The sequence below is a fragment of the Hyalella azteca genome, unplaced genomic scaffold (assembly GCF_000764305.2).
Source record: "Hyalella azteca isolate HAZT.00-mixed unplaced genomic scaffold, Hazt_2.0.2 contig1316, whole genome shotgun sequence".
Taxonomy (NCBI): Eukaryota; Metazoa; Arthropoda; class Malacostraca; order Amphipoda; family Hyalellidae; genus Hyalella; species Hyalella azteca.
The window spans coordinates 70,417-91,990 of NW_025931637.1; the positions used below are offsets into that span (position 1 = coordinate 70,417).

A 21,574-nucleotide genomic window follows, 5' to 3' on the forward strand; every position below is an offset into this window, starting at 1 on the left:
GGGTGGGGTCTTTCCTCATTGGGGGTGCGGCGACCCCCCGGTAGCCCCAGCTTTTTGCAGTACGTTTCATTCTCACTCATCATTTATTTATATCGCCCAAACATATCTAATATTTCAAAAGACTTCGGACATTCGGCGTTGTTGTTATGTATCCCATTATCGTTCAGTATTCATTTAGATGTATTATTCGAAAAATTACTTCACTTTCATTTTCAGTTGCTAATTTGATGATTAAAAGGTAATATATTGGCATCATTTTAACATCATTTATTGTTTCATCAAGGTATTTTTCTATTATCAATCTTCTGTTTTTGCTTGATGATGCCTACCGTTCCTAATTTTCTATTCCTCCTCCTTGTAGCGCCATTCTTATCAATTATGGTTCTTCATCAAGCCTTCAAAAGCGTCGCCTCATCAGTAGTAAAGATAGCCACGAGGTGTCAAATTCAAAATTCAACTTTGAATGTGGATGGAATTAAGTTTTCAGTTGAGTTATTTTGTCTTATGATCGTTTGTGATTAAATTTTACAGTTAATGAATATAAGCCACGGATGTTAATAACATCCTTCAACATCCGTGACACAATTATTTTTTTCTAGTTCTCTATTCCATTCTTGAATCCTTTCACCATGAAGATTTTTCATCGAGAACTCGAGAAGAACAGGAGTGGGTGAGTAATGACTTTTGAACAGCAGACGTAAGACTTTTTGCTTAGTCTTGCATAAACATGAGTTTTTAATTTTAAGCATTGCATAGACATTTCTAACACCATACCTGCTTTAGGTAACCAATTATCAATTTTCAAATTGTGTTCGTGTGATATTTCTCAACTTTAGGTGATGGGATGGAGCGGCATTAGAACAAATTAGGAAACCGGCTCATTCCATGGTTTGCAGTTCTTGAAAAAAAGAAACGCTCTCCTCTCAGCCATGAACTGATTATGGTATATTTTTTCTACTTTTGCAGTATTTAATGAAATTCCCATGGATGCTTTTGTTTGAATGTATCTTCATTGTCAGCAATTTTGATGACGACAATCAATTTCATGTGATACAGCAACGTTGTTCTCTCAGTTGATTGCTACATAGGCCTAAATTATTCACTCTGTCTTCGTCTCACAAAATGTTTCAGTGCTTAATGTGCAGATGGACCTTATAAAAATACTGAATTATTCTCTTGACTGTACCAGCCATTTTGTGCTGATGGCGGACGAAGGGGAGGACATGTGGCACGTGTACAACATCATCAGTCCCGGGGACGAGCTCAAAGCCACGACGTTCAGGAAGGTGCAGCAGGAGACCGCCACGGGCAGCACGAACAACGCGCGCCGCGTCAAGACCACCATCAGGCTGCAGGTTGAGACCACCGACTTCGACGCCTCCGCCTGCAAGCTCAGGTCATTCACTGCACCACCACGTCACCACACCAGAATTGATCGTATATTAGTTATGTTATTTGCCGCTGTAAAAACCTAGGACGTGGAACTTAGCCAGTATTCAAGAGGTTGTCTTATCCAGAGAGGTTTTGATCACTAAGATTGAAGAAGCGAGATGTGGGTTCGAAACACGTTGCTAATTGTTGAAATTATTTTTGAAGTCGGTAAGGTGGCCGAGTGGGTAAGAATTGATGACAGGTTAATATGGCATTACCAAAGCTGACACCACTATATCAATATTATTATTATGTTCAGAGTGAAAGGTCGCAATGTACAAGAGAGCGATTTCATCAAGATGGGAGGCTACCACACGCTGGACGTTGAGCCCAACAGGAAGTTCACCGTCTACAAGAACGAGTGGGACTCCATCACCATAGAGAGGATAGAGAACGCCTGCGACCCAACTAAGGCCAGTCACATTACGTCCTGTATAATTCAATTAACTATGAGTACCGTATAATTAATCCATTAATTGAATAAGCAATTATCCTAATTAACAGTGATTCGAACGGAGTTACTGCAATTCTTCACTTATTTCAAAACTATGTATTTTAGCATCAAGAAGAAAAAACGTGTCGTTTTCAGTTTTCGAAATATCATTTGCCTATCATGCTGTCTTATTAACGGTTTAGTTCAAGTTTTTAGCTGGCTTTAATAAGTGTTCATTGACTTAACTACTTTTGGAGCTTTCAACTAACAAAATTCACAAAGTATTTAATTCCTTTTATCATTGCCTCTCAACTGCGTTGATATCAGGTTATTTCCTGAGGAGATTTAAGGCTTTTTTAACTTTTGGAAAATTTCAGCATGCGGAGCTGGCCGCCATCACGATCCAGGAAGGTCTCGCCTACGTCTGTCTCATCACATCAGCTATGACCGTCGAGCGTTCCAAAATAGACGTCAATATTCCAAAAAAAGGAAAAGCAGACGACAGTCAGCGTAAAAAGGTATCACGACAAGTTTGTGCTCTTAATAGAATAATTTGTTTTAAAAGCATTTAATTGTATTTTTTCTGCCCCAACTGCAATGCTATTTATGCATGCTTCTCGCCCGTATTTACCGAGCCCATTACACTGCTTAACTTTACACGAATCGCGTCTACTGAAAAAAAACTAGCAATATGGTGATCGGTTTCTTGCAGACTTTCATATTTGATAATATAATTGAAAAATACAACTTGCAATGAGGAAATACATCATGAACCTTCGACTAAAAGCTCTCACTCTGTTTTAATTCTACTTGCCTAATGAGTTCACCGCGCATGCGTAACGGACCATCTGAACAGCATCGTCTGTTTTATGTTTTTCGAGTTGTTTTTCAGAAGATTCGTTTGATGTAATCAATGAAATAAAAAAACTTTGTTTTACTAACGCGTAAGTACATGTCAAAGACGAAACTTTATCTTCCAGAATTTCCTCAAATTTTACGAGCAAATTGCAGCATCAGTTTACCGCCACCTCAATTTTGAAGTTTTGAAAGCCGTGCTCGTGGCCTCGCCGGGCTTCTTGAGAGAAGAATTCCTCAACTACTTAATGAAGGATGCCACTGAAAAAGGCAATAAACAAATATTGGAGAATAGGTACGTCATAATTTTTATTGCTATGTTTTGACCAATAATTCTAAAAAATTATCAACTATTTTCAAATATTGCCCAATGCTAGTTTGGCTGCAAGTTGTGATTGCAAGTTCTAGGGCAAAAAGAATTGTTCGGCCAAACAAATACCCTATAGTATAGTGAAATGTAATATATATTCATTCATATAGTATGGTAAAAATTAATAATAAATATTCAAGACTAATTAAATAGAACCAAATTACCATGAGAAATGTTTGGTACTTTATTTCAAGGATGTCTCGTCCTTGGATTAAAAAACAATGCTATTTTTCCACTTTTTTTTGCTTCTGGTTGATATACGTTGTACAAGTGCGTGCCTCGAACTGTGAGCGCATAACCTTAAACGAAAATACGACTTTGAAGAAGTCATGGATTGCAAACATGGGTTTGATTGCGTTAACAATAGGTACCAGTCAACAAGCGACATGTAAGACATATTATTTGCAAGGTAATAATGCACGAGTAACATGCATGACCAAGTTGTTGCTTCTCTCAGGAGTAAGTTTGTGTTGGTGCACTCAAGCAACGGCTTCAAGCACGCTATACGGGAGGCCCTGCAAGACCCAGCGGTGGCGCAGAGGCTCTCTGACGTGAAAGCCGCTGGAGAGACAAGGTCAGTCGCACAACATGGTGAGATGCGAACTGTCGGGATTGTAATGATCATGGATGTAAGTTATATTATGTTTAGATGCGTGGCAAGTAAGCACATTTCAACAACTTTTAGGGCGTCTACCTGTTGCATTGTCAATGTACGCACGTTTGCCTTCTAGTTATTTTTCCGGTAACTGTTCAGAATATGAATTTACACAGAGTTGAGTTGAGGCGCAAGATCTCAAACCGAAAGTAATGCAGGAAAACTTTCATGTTCACTAAATTAAGCAGTAACTAGCGTAGTTTCTTTCGAAAGCAATTCATTTGCAGTTTATTTTTCTTATATACTCCTGTGCTACCAGCTCTGGGGTTTAGATGACAGAATCGTATCAAGATAACATTTTTGTGGCGCGGGATAAGACTTTACGTTCGTCTCGATTGTACATATGCATGTACTGTTCATCTGCTTGTATGTTCTTGTTCATTTTACAAGCATGCTTTCGAACAGCCTGATTCATTGATAATGCAGCTTCTCATGATGTTCATTAACGCCGACTATTTCTTCTAATTGAAGCTTATTCGAATATATTAGTAGCGATAATTTACTTGTACCGTGCTCGAGCAGACTCCTGCAGCAGTTCCTGTGCCTGCTGGGGTCGACGCCAGACCGAGCCTACTACGGCTACAAGCACGTCAAGCGCGCCGCCAACAACCAGGCCGTCGAGGCACTTCTCGTCTCAGATACGCTGTTCAGGTGCCCCGAGAATACGGCCTTCAGTTTGTTGTAGTGTTATGCGCAGAGGTGGGCAGTAGCGTGCTACATGTAGCGGCCGCTGCATTTTCAGTAGCGGTAGCGGCGCTACATTTAAAGCAAGGTAGCGGTAGCGCCCGCTACATTTAGAGCATGTAGCGGTAGCGGCCGCTACATTATTTCAAAGTAGCGCTGCCCAGCTCTGGTTATGAGTGGTGCTCGCTTACTCGGAAAGCGCTAAGAATAGCCTGTCCGGTTTGTCATAGTTCAGTGGGGTCACTTACGCTCATGATAGTATGAAGGATTGCGGAATTGTGATGGTAACGCATCTGAAATACATGTATAAATAGCCTTTTCTGAAATATTCTTCCAGATAGTAGAGTGGGAAATATATTTAAATGTAGCCTTCAGCCAAAAAAAAAAATAATAATAAAAAAGTGACAGAGAAAAAGCAGTAAGGGCGTTTGATCATATACGTACCAACCAACACGTGCATGAACAATGAATTTTTTGGTATTGCTACGTTCCAAAACATAAACTACGTGTTTTATTTATAATTAATTCCTCTGGCTTGAGGACGGGAATTGTTTAGCGAGGGTCTTTTTGCTCTCTTCGTCGTCTTGCAAAAACAAAACCCTCTTCTTCGTATTGTAGAGGATCATTTTCCGAATAGTAAACAATGAATAGTGAAGGCAATGGCTCGTTTATTCTATAATTTCAGGTCTGTTGACAACGCTGAGCGCCGCCGATACATCGCCCTTGTCGAGCAAGTTAAAAACAACGGGGGAGATGTCAAGATATTTTCCTCTCTACACGTCACCGGAGAACGTGAGAAATTATAAAATATGCATTGATTAATATATACAAATCTGCATATGAATAGGTGTTATAGACATTTGTTCACGAGATGATAGGAGTAAGTCGATAGCATTAACATTCTTATTATTAACATTGAAAATTTGTGCAGAATTGGATCAGATAACTGGCGTCGCGGCGGTTTTGCGTTTTTCGATGCCAGAAATCGAAGAAGATGATCGTGGCGAAGATGATCCGTAAATGTAATGGAGTTAATTCTAATAAATTATTACGCAGCCGTTAGTATTGAAGTCTGTTCTCCTCGAATGTGATACTGCAATGAAAGATATAAAAGTTTATGAATCTATCAATATGTTTTTAATAAATTTAATGAAACGACATGCAGTACCAGTTACTTTGAGCAGAATTGTTATAAAACTATATTTATTCATCTTCAATAATAACATAGCGTTCATGAACTCACGATAAAAATTCAATGTCTTCCTTTTGTGTTAACCTTTCAATCGCATCACTGACAAAGACTTCCTTCTCTTTGTGGACTCCCTTTTCTTCGATGTCTTGCTTCTCTTCGATGACGGTCACTAAAGTGTACGGGTTTAAGGTCTCGTCACATGACACCTGGTGAATACTGACCGACCCTGCCATGTTATTTCTCAGCTGCTCAGCCAAGTCTTGTAGCTGTTGGCAGGCTCTAGCCAGCTCGTCCTCGTTATGCAGGGAAGACACAGACTCTTTTATAGAAGCAATCGAAGCCTCGCACATGGAATGCAAAACAGAACGCCTTGCCTTGGCTCTTTCCATCTTAACGCGGTGCAAAGCATTGAGAATATCTCTGCTTGTAGGGTTGTATCGCCGGAACATCGCGGGCGGGGGCTGCTCGCCGGCAAATAACTCTTTGATGACATATTTATTGAGCTCCGTCCTGATTATGGCAGTCGAACTGTACCCTGAGTTTACTAATTCAAGTAGCTTCTGAGCCACTCGTTCGTCGATAGGTTCTCTGGTTCGTCGGTGCTTATCTCTGTTCTTGTTCACGTTTCGTCGATCCAGAGTGGACGGGTTAGACACAATTTTTCTTGGGGTTTGAGAGCCATCGCTGGGCACTCTGGATACCAAAGGATGGCCCTGGTGGTCGTCAGGTGCCGGTAAACTGATATAGTAGCGATGCAACCGCACTATACTTGACCTGTTGCATATATATCGCTGTCGAATCTTGCGTTTCGTGACACGCCTTATTTGCTCTGTTGGCAATGAGTTTGTCTCTAATAACTTTTCTGGGACTCTGAATTGAGGGTATTTAATAATATGTGATACGTAAATTTGTGCGGGGCAGTCAACTTTTTTTGTCGATGATTTACGTAGTGTCTGAACAGAGACGCTAGTCTCAGACTTCCTAAGCTTTTCCTCGAAATATTTGATCTTCCTGCTGATGCCGGTGTCGCGGCCTTGATGACACACGAGCGACCAGCGTCCCACGTGCACGAAAGGCACGCCGTCATAGTGGATAGGCACGCCCATCTTGCCGCAGTGTGACCAGTAATGCAGACGGCCTTTGCTCACGTCAGGGATGAAGTCTGGACAAAGAAAACAATTTAGAGCACTTATGAAAATGCCTCCAGCCGAAACAACAATAACTCCTCAATCAAAATTGAACACAGATTTGCTATAGCTTTGAAATGTCAGAATAATTTAAGCCAAAATGAAAAATGACCTCGAATAGCTCATTGACAGCCAGGACAACACACGAGTAGGGTTTGGTCTATGATGCATTTGCTCACCTTCTTTGCCGAACATCGGACTTCTGTTGTACGTGACAAAATGTGTGAATGTCTGTTGCTGGTACTCGGATATACATTCCCGTACTAATTCTAAACTATCTAATTGACGTGTTTCCATTCTACTAATTCTGCATAGTAACTCTTTAGGAGCACATACACATCTCGGGATATGAGCAATTTTGTAATTACCTTGCCAAACAGGAAATGTAACCAGTATATGAAAGGAGTAAGACTACACGAATGTCCGATTATCAGCTAATAAATCAACAACATCTCAATTCATCATCTGTATATTCGTGTTAACAATCGACCGTAAATCCGAGAGAGCAGAGAAGTTCATTATATAGTTGATGTTAAGAGAACGTAGTCGCGTGCAGATGCTCATATGTTTAGAGGCATGTCTAATCAATGAGCTCTCTAATTCAAAAGGGCATTAACGTACCTCCTTCTACAGCTAAGTTACTAAAAAACGCTATGTTTCTATACTATTAACTAGAGATGCTGACAGAATGGCAATGTACTCGTGAATAAAGCTGGATCGCTAGGGACTGCCCCAGGGAGCGCGAATTCCCTATGAAACTCTGATAGGCAAATTCCTCATCAGAGAATCTCCCTGAGGGATTCTCTGCTCATATAGTCAAAAATGAGGAAGCTATTAGAAGACAGGACGGAACTTTGGGTGACAAGAAAAATCGTACACACTCGCTCCCGACAGACGACCGGTCGGAAATGGCATTAATAAAAAGTTGATAAGAAAAACCAAGACGAAATGCGTAAGTCATTCCAGCAAATAATGGAATGTTTCAGAATATTTGAAAAGGTCAAACTATCGAGGAAAGCTTGAGCTAAAATTTAGCTGCAGATCGAAACTCGCGCTCCAGGTAACTTGATTCAATTACTCATGAATGGAGGTTGAACAATTTCACAATCAAAAATAATCAAGCAATGACAAGGTTAGCTTAGGCTTTAACAAGCTAGTATGGCTAATTAGTCTTGTTCACACGTTGAATAGGACACTTAAATTAGTATAAATAGATCAGCCATACTTCCTAGTCTCGCAGCACTAGATTGCTGTGAACGTGTGCAGATAATTCTCGTGTACACTAATTCTCGTGTACAGATGAAATCTTCGAAACTCGAAAATTTCTTAAGTATGCATAAAAATGATTAGGAATTTACAGCTATTTCTGAAAAAGCAGTAGTAATCAACCCGCCTACATTCTACGACAATTTACATCAACATTATCACCATTTCGGTTGGTTTAGATATATAAAGTAAAGCAAAACTTCAGTGGAAGCAGAAAAATTCTAAATTGAGTGGGAATTTCGCAGGAGACATGAAAATAAAAACGCTTTGAATACGAGGTGCATTTTAAAAAGATCAAAATAGAATCTTACGGATTTTTTTTTAATTATAAATAAGCTGACAGGAATATGTATGAATGGAAGTTAATGGAATGTGGTAACGTTCTGTATATCTGAAATCAAACAACAGTGCTTTCCCAACTTGCATTTGTACTTAAAAAACGAGAGTCTGTGCGTTGCAGGTACTTGTGTTAAAATTAGCTAAACTTTCAAACATATATACCACATTTATTCGCACATTCGGCACAGTAGAACAATTTCGGATACATTCAAGACAACTTTGCATAAAATCGCAGCCGAAAAAAGTGACACGATCACATTGAATTACAACGAAAATCAATCAAAAGTCTTTTACCCACATTTAGATGAATTTGTACAGAGAGATTTCGAAAATGGAACTGGCAGAGATTTGGCAATGGTATTGATTTGTGGTGAGCAAGCGGGCTCTTGTGACACGAGCGACCCTCGTTGTATTTACAAGCACGTATCATCCCAACGAACCTAGACCTCATTTTGAACTTTAATCCAAACGCATTTTAGTAATAAAAAAACATAAAAAATTTAAAAGATAGATAAACTTTGGTACAGCTCCAAGAAAAAAACAAGTAACAACTAATTACACGAGTGTACAAAAAATTTAAATTCAGTGACTTTTCGACTCGGTCAAGAAATAACGTGATTTAGAGGAAAAAATCGCGTGGGGAAAGTCATTGTCATTAAAAGCACAGGCTGGCATTTACCAATAAAATTGCATAGGGAGAAAAGCCTTGTATGAGGAATAAATAAAAGTGTTGACAACGGATCAAGACAGTTCTTTGACACGTCTCAGCAGCTGCAGGACGTGAGTGTCGTTGTAGGGCGCGATGTTCACCAGCAGAGGGCGCTTCAGGTCAGGCGAGACGCGCACTGTTATCAGCGAGCACAGCGAGATCAACTGGCGCTGACAGTTTAACAGTTTCTGCATGAAGCCAAAGTTTATTTACTACGACACCATTAAAATGTTACATGAAATATTCTCACCATCGAAACAAACTGAATCAAAGTAATCACATGCAAGAGCTTGCAAATAAACTCGTCTATAATTATGGAAAAATTCATAAGTGATTGTCTAATACAACATGTATCAGACAATGTTAAAAAGAGTGAAAACAAAGTGTATAAATCGAAACTATCATACATCCTTCAGTGCTATAGCAAACAAGTACAAATAGGCCAGCAAAAATCTAGGCAAATTAAATACAAGGTTTTTGAGGTTTATTCAATATGTCAAATAGAGAGCGGTGGTAATAATTACAAGATAAATAACTGACAGATCCCATAGTGAGAGACTAGAAATACAGGAAGGAAATTTCCACGCAAAAAAATTCATCAGGAAGCAACATCGCAAAAAAGGTCTCACAGAAACGGCCGGCAACGGCACCCACCTGACTGAGAGCCGTCCTTACGGAAGGGTCCGCTGAAGCTTGTGCTTTGAGTTCGCGCATTTCAGAAACACTCACACCGATGAGTTTGCGTAGCACCTGAGGATGATAAGTGACAGTTATAATTGAAGTTAGTGGCAAAAAAGTCTACGGCTACTTCACCCAATACTTGACTTTCTCAATGCTATGAAACTTGGAAGTACAGTCCTCATATATTTGAAACTCACCACAGTGCCGTATAGGCTACATCCAACATTGGAATGTTGATTGTAATTAAATAGCCAGCCACGTCCAGCCAGCCTTGTAATTAAATAGCCAGCCACGTCCAGCCAGCCTGTAATTAAATAGCCAGCCACGTCCAGGGTTATAATATACTTCCATCTAGCTAAAAATTACCCAGGGTTCAATATTGAATGACCTGGTCATGTACTTGCACGTCGAGACCTGCAGTCCCGTCGTCAACACGGACGGCGAGACGCCACTCGCCGCCGCTCTGCTCCAGTCGTGACAGCAGAGTCATCACGAACGCCTTTACCACGAACTCCTGTCGAATGACAACGGCAGCGTCAAGATTCACAACATATTCAATTAATAGCGAGAGAGATTCGAGTAATACGGAGAGGGACTACAGTACTTCCAAGAGGGAATTCCAGACAATGGGCGAGAAGCAACTATGCTATTGGCTCTTGAAATCCCAGTATAATGAACTTCAACGCTAAACATATAAGATAATATGACGCGAAATTGAAACTTGTGTGGCATGTGATTGTATATTTCAATAGCAATATTTCTACCGTTAACATGATATACAATTTTTGGTGGAAAATTAAACACAATAACCAATAATTACTGAAGAGACAAATACTGCATTTTCATTAATCACCAATTAGCACTCAAATAATTACGGGAAGTCATTTCACACTTCGAAATTATTACAATAAAATGATTCTTGCCGTAGTATGATGCATGATTGTTACAAGCAGTCCTATAATTTGTGCCCTTTCATATCAGGAATTTTCATTTAATTGAGTAAACCAAATTTGCATGTTAGCCCGGAATATGAGGAGCACGGACAGCACAAAACTAAAGTCCGCGCATGGGTACACGTGAGAAATCAAAACAAATCAGCACGAAGAAGTAAAATCAGATGTTGAAACGGGACATCTCACCTGTTCCTTGTCGGGAGACTCAGGCAGAAACATCAAGTAGGTGAAAGGAGGTTCAGTTTTGGCCCTCTCACTAAACTTTAATATTCGCCCTTTCACATGTTCGTTCTTGATTATATCTGAACTAAGCTTGCAGTTATAGTTTTCCTCGTCTTCAAGAACAGTTCCAGAAACACACAATGGTCGAACTATAGAAACATTATCCGCGCTCAGAGTCTTGCTGCCTTTCTTTATTGCACCAATCTTACTTGCATAGATGCTCACATCTTCAGTACATTTATTTGAAGGCATTAAAGAATTATCCAAGCTATTTAATTTCCGAACTTTGCAGGACGTTGGCGACATAGATGAAATATTAGGACTTGGCTCGGAAGGCCGTTTTATTGAAGCTCGATGAATATCTTCTGTTTTAATCGAAGCTAATGACTCGTTTCCAACGTTGGTGTTTTCAACCCCGTTTGACGTTTGTCTAGTAGAAGAAACCGGGGCTGATGAGGCATGCTTCAACTGCAGCGAATGTGGCATTTGCGTGGAGGTTTCATTAGATTTTATGGGAACCTTCGGATTGAAAGGAGTTAAATTGAGTGACGGGGAAACTTTTACAGGATTAATTTCACTACTGAAAGATCGAAAATCGCCGGATGACGTAACCTGGGGTAATTTTTCTGACTGATGACATTTTTTAAACGTATTGCCGGTGTTGAGGCTCTCTTGGGATTCGACGAGCTTTAATTCTTCTTCCAAGACACTCAAGTCCTGTTCTGAGAAGTCGTCGTCATCAAAATCTCCGCCAGCCGAAGTAGGCGAAAGGTCTTTGGAAGATACAGTCGGAGGTGGGGCAGGGCGTGAGGTTGAAGTGACTGGTGCGGTGGTGACGGGTTTAGAAGGCTGGTTGTCAGGGCCTGGAGCCACAAATGGGTTGTACGGAAGCAGAATCCGACTTTTAGAAGGCTTGGGGCTTATAGTAATGAAAGGAGCAGAACCTCCGATTTGAAGCGATGAAGAAATGTTATTCACGCTTTTATTAGAAATTTTATTGTTAATATTCTTGATATTGTTTCCGGACGAATTATCAAGACCGGGTACAGAATTATTTGCAGACGTGACAGTTGTATTTCTATTGATGCCATGTTTCATTTCGGGGTTGGTGATATCGTGGGAGCTTGGGGCACAGTCAAGTACCGACTCGGCCTCCAGCAAAGCTGCTTCCATGTCAGCGTCAAGTTCGTCATCCAGCTCAAACTCGGCCAAATCAGCTGCAGAGCCAGACTGGCTTTGCTGAAAATGTAAAAAAAACTCATACAAAGAAACCTAAACGAAGTTAAGATAAAGGATCTAAATTGAGGTGCTATAACTACTATCACAACAATTTGAGCAAACAAGCACATTTGGAATCGCAGGTGGAATGCTGAACTTAAGATCAAAAACTCATCACAGTGTAGCATGACATGCCACAGCATTACAAGCACAAGTAAAAAGTATCAAAGCATGGTGATGATAATAGTGGTGAACACAGGAGAAGGATTCCTATGAAAAATCAAAGATTTTAAAGCAAGGATAATGGCGAGAAACGAAAAAATCCAAGAACATAAATACTATTGCATTTTGGTTGACTTATTTAGCACGCAATTATTATAGAGAAAAAGCAACGGGAAATAGTCATGACTATTTTCGAAATGAATATTTCCAATAAAGGAAGAGCAACAAACCTGGCGATTACAGGGTGGCCTAGTGGTTACAGTTCAATGTACTAGGATTGGAGCAGAGAGGTGCGGGTTCAAGGCCCGCAACAAGCTGTGCATGTTCCGCGATTTTAAGAATCGGCCACAGGGCTGCGACCTAATTAACGCTGATACCGCTATAATAATTATTATTATTATTATTACCTCAATCGCAGGGGCAGACGGACCAGTGTTGTGGTTGGAGCTGTTGACCTGCGTGATGGGTCTCAAAGGAACTCTATCTTGAGTGTTGTATGTTCTCTGACTCTGAGTACCAGGATAATATTGAGATGCCTGACTAGCAGACGCCAACGCTGCAGTCGGCAGCTCTTCGTACTCGGCAGGTCTTTCCACTTCCTCAAGGCCCCTGACCATGCATAAGATTTGGTTTGAGATTTGGATTAATTTGCTGCAGCTTATTTGAGCGTGGCGTTCATGACGTAGTAAGAAGTTAATCTGAATGATGCAATACATAGTCACCCTCATGGATAAATGCTAAAAATACTGAATACATCAAAATCAAGGTATATGAAAAAGGTATACAGTATATATATTGGTGTAGTTCGGCAGGAGATGTTCTTTAATGAAGATTTCATTGAAGACTAGAGAGTATTTCTTATTGACAATTTTGCTATTGCCTTTCTCTGTTGGATAGGCTTTTGAATGGACTTGAAATTTCAAATATAAGGTTTACACGGGACATTTTATTATAATTTTCGATGTTTCGAATGCAACCACATTCATTATCAAGTAGGGGAAAACATAGGGTATTATGGATACAGATTGAAAATCAAGGCTTGAAATACGTGAACAGTTTCAACGTCCTTAAAAATCCGGTAGTTTGTAAATTTATGGCTGGAGACTGGGGCTTAATGATGAGAGCCTCAACTATCACCACACCACATCGCAGGTCTTGTGGTGTCACATCGTGCTCATTAAAGTTAACAAAGCTATAAGAATATCTGAAGATTTACAAGTGATGAGAATACACGAAAGTCTTACAGCTGCCTCCTGAGGTTATTCTCGAGGGCGTTGGTGACGAGAAGCGCATCGACTGCACCGCCAAGCACATAGACGTGGGCGGCCGTGAGCAGCAGCACCCCGCACCGCACCTCAGCGCCACGCTTCACCAACAACTGCACTCAACAGCAGGCGCACGTTACGCGCAACTCGCGACCGTCAACAGGTGAACATTTTGTTTAATGCTTTGTTGGCTGATGGTATCTCAGGTATCGAGGCATTTGACTCCAGAAATTTTGTAAATACGACTAGGAACTTTATAACAAATTTGCTATGACAATTCTTTCATAGAATTGATGTGGAATATTTTTAATGGACAATGACTTTAAGGCCTTTTAGTACTGAAGAGAGCTAACCTTGGTGCCAGGTTTAGTTTGCAAAGACAGGCACGTCAGAGGCGTGTACTCCATTCCCTGGATTTCTGTTACTCCATCAGTCATAGACAGCAGCAGCAGGCGATTGGGTTTTGGCTCCCATGCTTGCTGAACATAATACAACAGAAGAATAAATAATGCAGTGCGGAAGTGAAGATGTTTGTGATTAGTAAGTAACATGTTGCAAACTCATATTAGATATGAGCACTGCCTGTTTCATGAATTTTAAATATAATTCAAATTTGTTTTTAAAATCAAATTATCACTTATATTCCAAATCAAATACCAATATGAAATATTTTGGCAAGAAAATTAACTCTATTTCCAAGTTTGAAACACATCCGAGGTAAAATATTCATTTTAAGAAGGCCTTTTATGAATAAACATTAAGGGCCAATAATTTTAAAAGCAATAAGACTCAAACTTTAGAACAAAAAGAGCAGCGATTCCAACATAAAGTTTCTCTCAAAATAAATAAAGTACGTATTATGGTAAGCACATGAAGTTTCAAATGTTTCATGAAGTTCATTGCAAAAACTGCACTGTGCACCATACAGATATTAAAAGTTATAATTTGGGATTGTACACTTTACTTAAATAATTCTTGCATAATTGAAGAAAAATAAAAAGCAGGATGCATTTAGGGTGATGAGATCTCAAGATAGTCAAAGCCTAATCATGAGATACGGCTGCTCCTATTCACCGGCTTGGCCTGATCCATGTCGATCTGAGCGTTCTGTGTGTCATCTTTTCTTATCTGCTGCAGCTGAGCATAACTCGGACGACCAACGTCCTGCACTGAATTTATCTGAACAAACAAAAAAAATCAATATTAAGCAGGAAACACCTTTGCAGCAAAAACATTTACAAACTTACATGTAATTATTAGGATGAATTTTTGTCATTAAACATTTGTGGATGCAGAAGAGAAAAATATGTTGGTCCAAAACATTATGAAAGATTACAACAAAGAAAAAGTAGGAGCAAACTCAATGATATAAAATTGTGGGTAAAAACAAAGGAACATATGTAAATTAAAATACAAGACTATTTAGAGAAAATCTTAAAAATTTAGGCCAATAAGTTTATGCACACAGGGAAAATGAAAAAAAAGCATAAGTAAGGTCTATAACAGCATAAGTAAGGTCTATCTATCCTCATAAGTCTATGAGAACAGAATATCATATTCAAATAATCTAATTTTAGATTGAAAAAATATAGGTATATTTTGGGATGAAACATGGTACATATAGGGATGAGACATGGTAGGGATGGATATAGGTAGGGATGAGACATGGCACAGAACTAGTCTGAACATTATGAGCATAATACTACCTGCTGATAATGAGTTCATGTCACTGATGCTGAAATATGAGGAGAGACATATAAGCTGGCTAATTATTCATGGCAAAGCAAGAAATGGCATCATCATCAAATGGCTAAAAAATTAATTAAAAGTTCCTACGTGCAAAAACCCCACACACGTCAGAACACTCTGTAACCTTGATATTTTACTAGATACAATAGATTCAATAATGCCCTAAAAATGCATGTGTTTGATGAAGAGATCATGTTCAGTTCAGTGGAAAGGGCTTGCTGCTAATCAAACAGTTAAGATAACGTACCTGGAGGACCATATCATCCTGTAAGGTGTGGGAGCCTGCATTCAAATTTGCAGGCAAGCAGCCACAGCCAAGCTCTGCCAGGTCAGTATACAGCCATTGTTCATAGGCTTTCTGGCACATCCACCCTGCATTTGTAATCTGAAAGTGATAATAATTAATAAGTTGAATACTTCACTAGAGCAATGAAAGCTCTAAATGGCTTGAAATATCTGAAACCTTATTTGCACCCATCATAATATATAAATATGGCATTACTTCAGTAAAGCAGAAGAAACCTCAACAAAAAATTGTAATAATCAATAAAACTGACAGCTTTTCCATCATTTATACCTAATAACCTATGCTTCAAGTAATGTACAGCAACTAAGAGAGCTCTGCATATTCATCTTCTAGTTTCAAGTGGCAGCTGTAAAAAATTTTCTTGCATTCAATTTTTATTGAGGGTGCATAAACAGTTGGAACCCTAGTGAAATGTTTCCAATTTTGGCCATGCATATGCATTTGTTGTTAAAAGAATTAAATCTTGGAATGTATAGTAGGTTACATAGATCAGGACATAACACAGGACATGATGTGATAGATGAATGTTTCATCATGTGGTTCTTAATGGAAAACATGTTTTTCATTAATTTTAAAAATTAAAAATGAATTGATTCTAACAATTATGATTCTTTTCAATCAGTTTTGAAGTTGAATCATATTAAAGGTGTTAATGGTGACTGATAAATGGAGCAACATCCAAGATGAAGAGATGATAAATGATGCAATTTCTGCACCTAAAATCAGTTTGGCTGGTTTTTTACAGAAATCAAACTTCAAAATCATACAAATTTGGCAACAACTTTTATAATAGTGTAGCTGCCAGTGCTATTAAATTCACTGGAAAAGGCATGGCAAGGAGCACAAAAGAATTGTTATAGAAATAGAAGTTAGACTAATCAATGTGCTTGACAATTGCAGTGACAATGCCACCCATTAAAGGAGATAATAAGATTAAATTAACTTTGAATTTTTGCACCTTCACTCCTAAAATTGTGTTGATGGAGATCCCATGTCACACATTTCTACTTATCATCCATGCCTCTATTTGTAAGATGGAATTAGACATTTTCAGCCTTTGTAACTACTTACAAAGTCTTGTAAGACTTCATAAGACTTCTTGATTATTTAGTTCATGTTAGGTAACATGTTAAAAGCATTCAAACGTTTGAACACAAATCATGGATAAAAAACTATATTAATGAATTTTTATGAAAAAACTTAATCATTAATTAAGCCCTTAACTGATTTAAAATGCACATTGCCAATAGGACTCAATCATTTATGAAATTACCTAAGCTTGGATGGTGGAAAGAATAACAATCAAAAGAAGTTTTCATATAAATTGGTCTCCTTTATATTTTTCTCAACATTTCTGGGGAATACAGTAAACATGTTTAAATAAAGAGAAAAAATTTTGGAGAATTTATTTCATTGATGTTGAATACAAAAGGGGATATAAATTTATTTCTGAAATGTAAATGGTGAAAAAATTGAACTTTTACACCAAAACAACCTCTACAAGATTCATATGGAACTGTTTTAAACGATAGCAATAGTACATGTATACCAGTCCTCACATTGATGACAATAGTGTGGCTTTGACATTAGCTTTGTGACAAGATGAAACCTCTTAATTCAGGAAATGGTTTATAGCAAAAATACATAGGTTTATACCAAAAATACCCATAACTTTGGTGAGCAGTTTTACACACAATCAGATGACAAACACTTGTCAGCATAATCCCTTGTCAGCTATTGCTACTTACATTCTGTGGTTCATTTGGATGCTCTTCTTGGAGCCAGTTAATACAAGCTTCAATCCATTCTTCTGGCAATTTGATTTTCTTGGAAGAGAAAAAATTGTGAACGCTTCTCTGAATATTCACCATACTTTTTAATCTGATCAACAATGGAGTATAAAGTAAGATTAGAAGGAAATTTTGATACATATCTTGACAAAAAACGTAGATTCTATCAAAACCTAAATTGGCAAGAATGATTAACACCATTTATTTACCTTTTTTACATTAAAATCACTGGATTTATAATCTCTACCCAATTCTACACTATGTTAGGAATTTGAAAGACTTTAGGAACTAATCTGAAGCAGTGAAGCCAGAAAAACTCTTGTCACATTGTTATTCATGTTCATGCTCATTGAAAATATACCTAATGGATATCAATTGAAAATGAGAATAAAGGAGTATAAATGTAGCAATATACATACATATGGAAAGAAGTTATTTCAGTAAGTGATTTAGAACTTCTGATACTGGTAATCAATGCTCGTTACCCCAAACAGCCTGGGATAAAAAGCTTCATGATGTAATATGCTCCAATGGGGGTAATAAGGGATGGGAGGGGTAAATCAGGACAGTCATCCCACATTTTTGTAAAAATGTTGTAGCAGCAAAACTAATCAAAATATTGCAAAACTAAAAATAGTGGCATGAAGTTCAACATTTTTATTATCTATGTAGCATAAAGCTAGTTGAGAAATCATACATTTATTACCTCCAAAAAATTCCTGAAAAAGTGTGAAAAGTGAGATTTCAGAAAAGTACCGTCAACCGGGGCTACTCGGGACAAGCAGGGCTACTCGGGACAGGCCTCCGACACGTCGTAAAACTGTTGTAGTAGCAAAACTAATTGGAATATTGCAAAACTAAAAATAGTGGTGTAAACGTCAACGTTTTTCCTATCTATGTAGTATCAAGGAAGTCGAAAAATACTACATTTACTTGCTTTGAAAAATTCCTGAAAAAATGGTGAAAAACTATATTTTGTAAAGTTACACCTGCTAAGGTATGTAGCAAAAAAAATATTTGCCGTATTAAAAAATTTTACTTACATAAAAGTTGCACCCAGGTGTCGGCTTGAAAACGTAATTGACAGAATTTGCCTATCTCATTCCAAAAAGAAATGGCAGCCATTTCCGCACGGCGGGGCTACTCGGGACACCCCCCCCCCCGGGGCTATTCGGGACACCCCCAAAAACTCGTTTACGACCCCGCGTTTAGGACCCCAGCATGAATCAAAAACAAGGCCAAAGTCACCCCAGTTGAGGGTAATTAATGTTTATGGTAATATCATATCAATAAAGGAAAAACAAGTAAAAATCACAGAAAATGTCATTTACAAGGTGTTCACATTAGAAGGCACTAGATCACATTAGAAGGCACTGTATTGCATTAGAAGGCACTAAATCGCATTAGAAGGCACTAGATCGCATTAGAAGGCACTAGATCGCATTAGAAGGCACTAGATCGCATTAGAAGGCACTAGATCGCATTAGAAGGCACTAGATCGCAATAGAAGGCACTAGATTGCAATAGAAGGCACTAGATCGCATTAGAAGGCATAAGATCGCAATAGAAGGCACAGGATCGCAATAGAAGGCACAGGATCGCAATAGAAGGCACCGGATCGCAATAAAACGCACTAGATCGCATTAGAAGGCACTAGATCGCATTAGAAGGCACTAGACCGCATTAGAAGGCACAAGATCATAATAGAACGCACTAGATCGCATTAGAAGCCACTAGGTCGCATTAGAAGGCACTAGATTGCATTAGAAGGCACAAGATCGCATTAGAACGCACTAGATCGCATTAGAACGCACTAGATCGCATTAGAAGGCCCAAGATCATAATAGAACGCACTATATCGCATTAAATGGCACAATATCGCATTAGAAGGCACAAGATTGCATTAGAACGCACTAGATTGCATTAGAAGGCACAAGATCGTAATAGAACGCACTAGATTGCATTAGAAGGCACAAGATCATAATAGAATGCACTAGATTGCATTAGAAGGCACAAGATCATAATAGAATGCACTAGATCGCATTAGAAGGCACAAGATCGTAATAGAACGCACTAGATTGCATTAAATGGCACAAGATCGCCATTAGAAGGCACAAGATCGCATTAGAACGCACTGGATCGCATTAGAAGGCCCTAAATCGCCTTAAAACGCATTCGTATGCACTAAAATGCTCAAAACCAGATGAGGACGTACGTCGGGACAAGCCAGATCACCCAGATGCAGACGTATGCCAAGAGTCCCAAGACAAGCCAGTTAGCCAGATGTGGTCATACGCTGGGAGCCTGGGAGTGTACACCAATAACATTATTTTAGCTCCTTGTATGCCGCATTGTACGCCAGTAGAAGGGCTTGGAGCCTCGTTTACGCCGGATTAATCCGCGGAAAACAGCACCATGCCAACATCCTGGCCCTGGGTATGGGCCCCGCCGTGCGGAAATGGCTGCCATCTTTTTTTGGAATGAGATAGGACAATTCCGTCAATTACGTTTTCAAGCCGACACCTGGGTGCAACTTTTATATAAGTAAAATTTTTTTAAACGGCAAATTTTTTCATTTTGCTCCAGACCTTAGCAGAGGTACTTTTCCAAAATTGCACTTTTCACAATTTTTTTCAGCAATTTTTTAGAGATAGTAAATGTTTGATTTCTTGACTAGCTTTATACATAACAGATAGTAAAAATTTTGAAGTTTACGCCACTATTTTTAGTTTTGCAATATTTTGATTAGTTTAGCTGCTACAACATTTCTATGAAATGTGGGACACGCATCCCGATTTACCCCGCCCGTCCCTTTTTGCCCCGTTTGACGCTGACGGTAGTCAAGAGTTGAGATATTTTCCTTTGCACATCATCATCGTTATTAGGGTAAACGCGGTATCTGTCTCTTATACACATCTAGATGTGTATAAGAGACAGGTTGAATATTGCCACACAAAGTGACGGAATATAGGGATTTGGTAGGTTTCCATTCTAAAGGCTTTTTAATAAATATGGCAACATTTTGTGACGTTTCATCGTTGCTGACGCGTAGTGAAGTGTTTTGAGAGTCATGTGAAGGCAACAGAACTTACGTAACGCATACGGTTTTTTTTATAGTTTTTCATTTCTCGATGCGTCCTTAATGTGTCGGAATATACCGCGTTTACCCTACCTCCCCCTGAAAAAGTTCACACAAAAAAAAATTAACATTTAAACATCTTAAATTAGTTTCCAGCTCTTGTCTGGGCTGCGCATGATGCTGGCATTCTGGCAATGCAGCAGGTAGTGCTCTATGTCTATAGTATCCAGTATCCACAGTCCACAGACCACACACCGTCACCACAGTGTTGAGTGTTGCACGTAGCACATTGATCAGATCATCAGAGTCGCTCATGTTAAATCTGTGAGACTGTGCAAGGACTTCTGACGCCGGCATGTCCAATCCTGATGTCGAGCAGCAGCACACTCAAGTTTGCGAGACTTCAGGCTGAGCCAGGGACGCAGTCTGGGTTCATTCATGATGTTGCTCAAAAAAGTTCCCTTCTGGGCTTCTGGGAGCCTAGTATGGAATATATCTACTTGGCGAGCCGCGACTGAATTTTTCGAGCCGTGGTTTTATGGATTTGCCAGCCGTGATTCCATTTCTACGAGCCGTGATTCTATTTCACCGAGCCGTGAATTCCATATCTCGGCCATGAAAAGCCATTTACGAGGTGCGAATGCGAATTTATTTACAAAGTTTATGCACGTGTTACCCCAAATCTCTAATTTTACCCTTAAACAGTCAAACGGCAACAGTAAAATTTGTCTCTACTGTAAGTTCAGCACGTGTTAATATACAGTCTGACCGCTTTGACATGACCGCAACCTAGTCTGGAAAAGTCCTATTTTTGTCTGAAATATCGCGGCTCTAATATCATATAATTTCAGTAGGTATGAAATCTCGCGGCTCGAATGTCATAAATTTTTGTTTGATTAAAAAATCGCGGTTTGCACTTCGCAAACATGTCATTTCATAAAATTTTCAACTTCCGCAATCCGCATTG

The 21,574-nt window shown here is 39.1% G+C and overlaps 3 protein-coding genes across 4 annotated transcripts; 1 reads left to right on the forward strand and 2 right to left on the reverse strand.

Annotated features, from left to right (window-relative positions):
• The first annotated feature begins 214 nt into the window (after nucleotides 1-214).
• On the forward strand, nucleotides 215-5,490 carry LOC108682846 (protein pelota). Its single transcript, XM_018172090.2, has 9 exons — nucleotides 215-670; nucleotides 1,190-1,396; nucleotides 1,691-1,844; nucleotides 2,242-2,382; nucleotides 2,845-3,014; nucleotides 3,547-3,663; nucleotides 4,267-4,395; nucleotides 5,114-5,220; nucleotides 5,360-5,490. The coding sequence occupies exons 1-9, from the start codon at nucleotides 630-632 to the stop codon at nucleotides 5,446-5,448; spliced, it is 1,155 nt and encodes a 384-aa protein (XP_018027579.1). The 5' UTR covers nucleotides 215-629; the 3' UTR covers nucleotides 5,449-5,490.
• On the reverse strand, nucleotides 4,809-8,267 carry LOC108682845 (calcium-responsive transcription factor-like). Its single transcript, XM_018172089.2, has 2 exons — nucleotides 6,987-8,267; nucleotides 4,809-6,782 (listed from the first exon to the last, which is right to left on the reverse strand). The coding sequence occupies exons 1-2, from the start codon at nucleotides 7,102-7,104 to the stop codon at nucleotides 5,668-5,670; spliced, it is 1,233 nt and encodes a 410-aa protein (XP_018027578.1). The 5' UTR covers nucleotides 7,105-8,267; the 3' UTR covers nucleotides 4,809-5,667.
• Nucleotides 8,268-8,483: 216 nt separating this feature from the next.
• On the reverse strand, nucleotides 8,484-17,701 carry LOC108682822 (recQ-mediated genome instability protein 1-like). 2 transcript variants are annotated; one of them, XM_018172063.2, is made up of 10 exons: nucleotides 17,487-17,699; nucleotides 15,679-15,816; nucleotides 14,757-14,861; nucleotides 14,036-14,161; nucleotides 13,662-13,795; nucleotides 12,825-13,026; nucleotides 10,942-12,216; nucleotides 10,191-10,316; nucleotides 9,776-9,871; nucleotides 8,484-9,309 (listed from the first exon to the last, which is right to left on the reverse strand). In XM_018172063.2, the coding sequence occupies exons 1-10, from the start codon at nucleotides 17,667-17,669 to the stop codon at nucleotides 9,154-9,156; spliced, it is 2,541 nt and encodes an 846-aa protein (XP_018027552.2). In that variant the 5' UTR covers nucleotides 17,670-17,699; the 3' UTR covers nucleotides 8,484-9,153. The 2 variants fall into 2 exon arrangements, with proteins under 2 accessions (XP_018027552.2, XP_047738224.1); XM_047882268.1 differs by lacking the exon at nucleotides 8,484-9,309 and having other exon boundaries at nucleotides 9,782-9,871; nucleotides 10,217-10,316; nucleotides 17,487-17,701.
• Nucleotides 17,702-21,574: the final 3,873 nt, after the last annotated feature.

Excerpts from the sequence above, each read along its gene's own strand:
- LOC108682846 (XM_018172090.2), top strand. The coding sequence starts at position 630 with ATGAAGATTTTTCATCGAGAACTCGAGAAGAACAGGAGTGG. Across the intron at positions 1,397-1,690 it reads GCCTCCGCCTGCAAGCTCAG|AGTGAAAGGTCGCAATGTAC; the intron begins GTCATTCACTGC and ends TATTATGTTCAG. Across the intron at positions 3,664-4,266 it reads AAAGCCGCTGGAGAGACAAG|ACTCCTGCAGCAGTTCCTGT; the intron begins GTCAGTCGCACA and ends GTGCTCGAGCAG.
- LOC108682845 (XM_018172089.2), bottom strand. The coding sequence starts at position 7,104 with ATGGAAACACGTCAATTAGATAGTTTAGAATTAGTACGGGAATGTATA. Across the intron at positions 6,783-6,986 it reads TCCGATGTTCGGCAAAGAAG|ACTTCATCCCTGACGTGAGC; the intron begins GTGAGCAAATGC and ends TTCTTTGTCCAG.
- LOC108682822 (XM_018172063.2), bottom strand. The coding sequence starts at position 17,669 with ATGTATCAAAATTTCCTTCTAATCTTACTTTATACTCCATTGTTGATC. Across the intron at positions 13,796-14,035 it reads AAACTAAACCTGGCACCAAG|TTGTTGGTGAAGCGTGGCGC; the intron begins GTTAGCTCTCTT and ends TGTTGAGTGCAG. Across the intron at positions 12,217-12,824 it reads CGTCTGCCCCTGCGATTGAG|CAAAGCCAGTCTGGCTCTGC; the intron begins GTAATAATAATA and ends TTACATTTTCAG.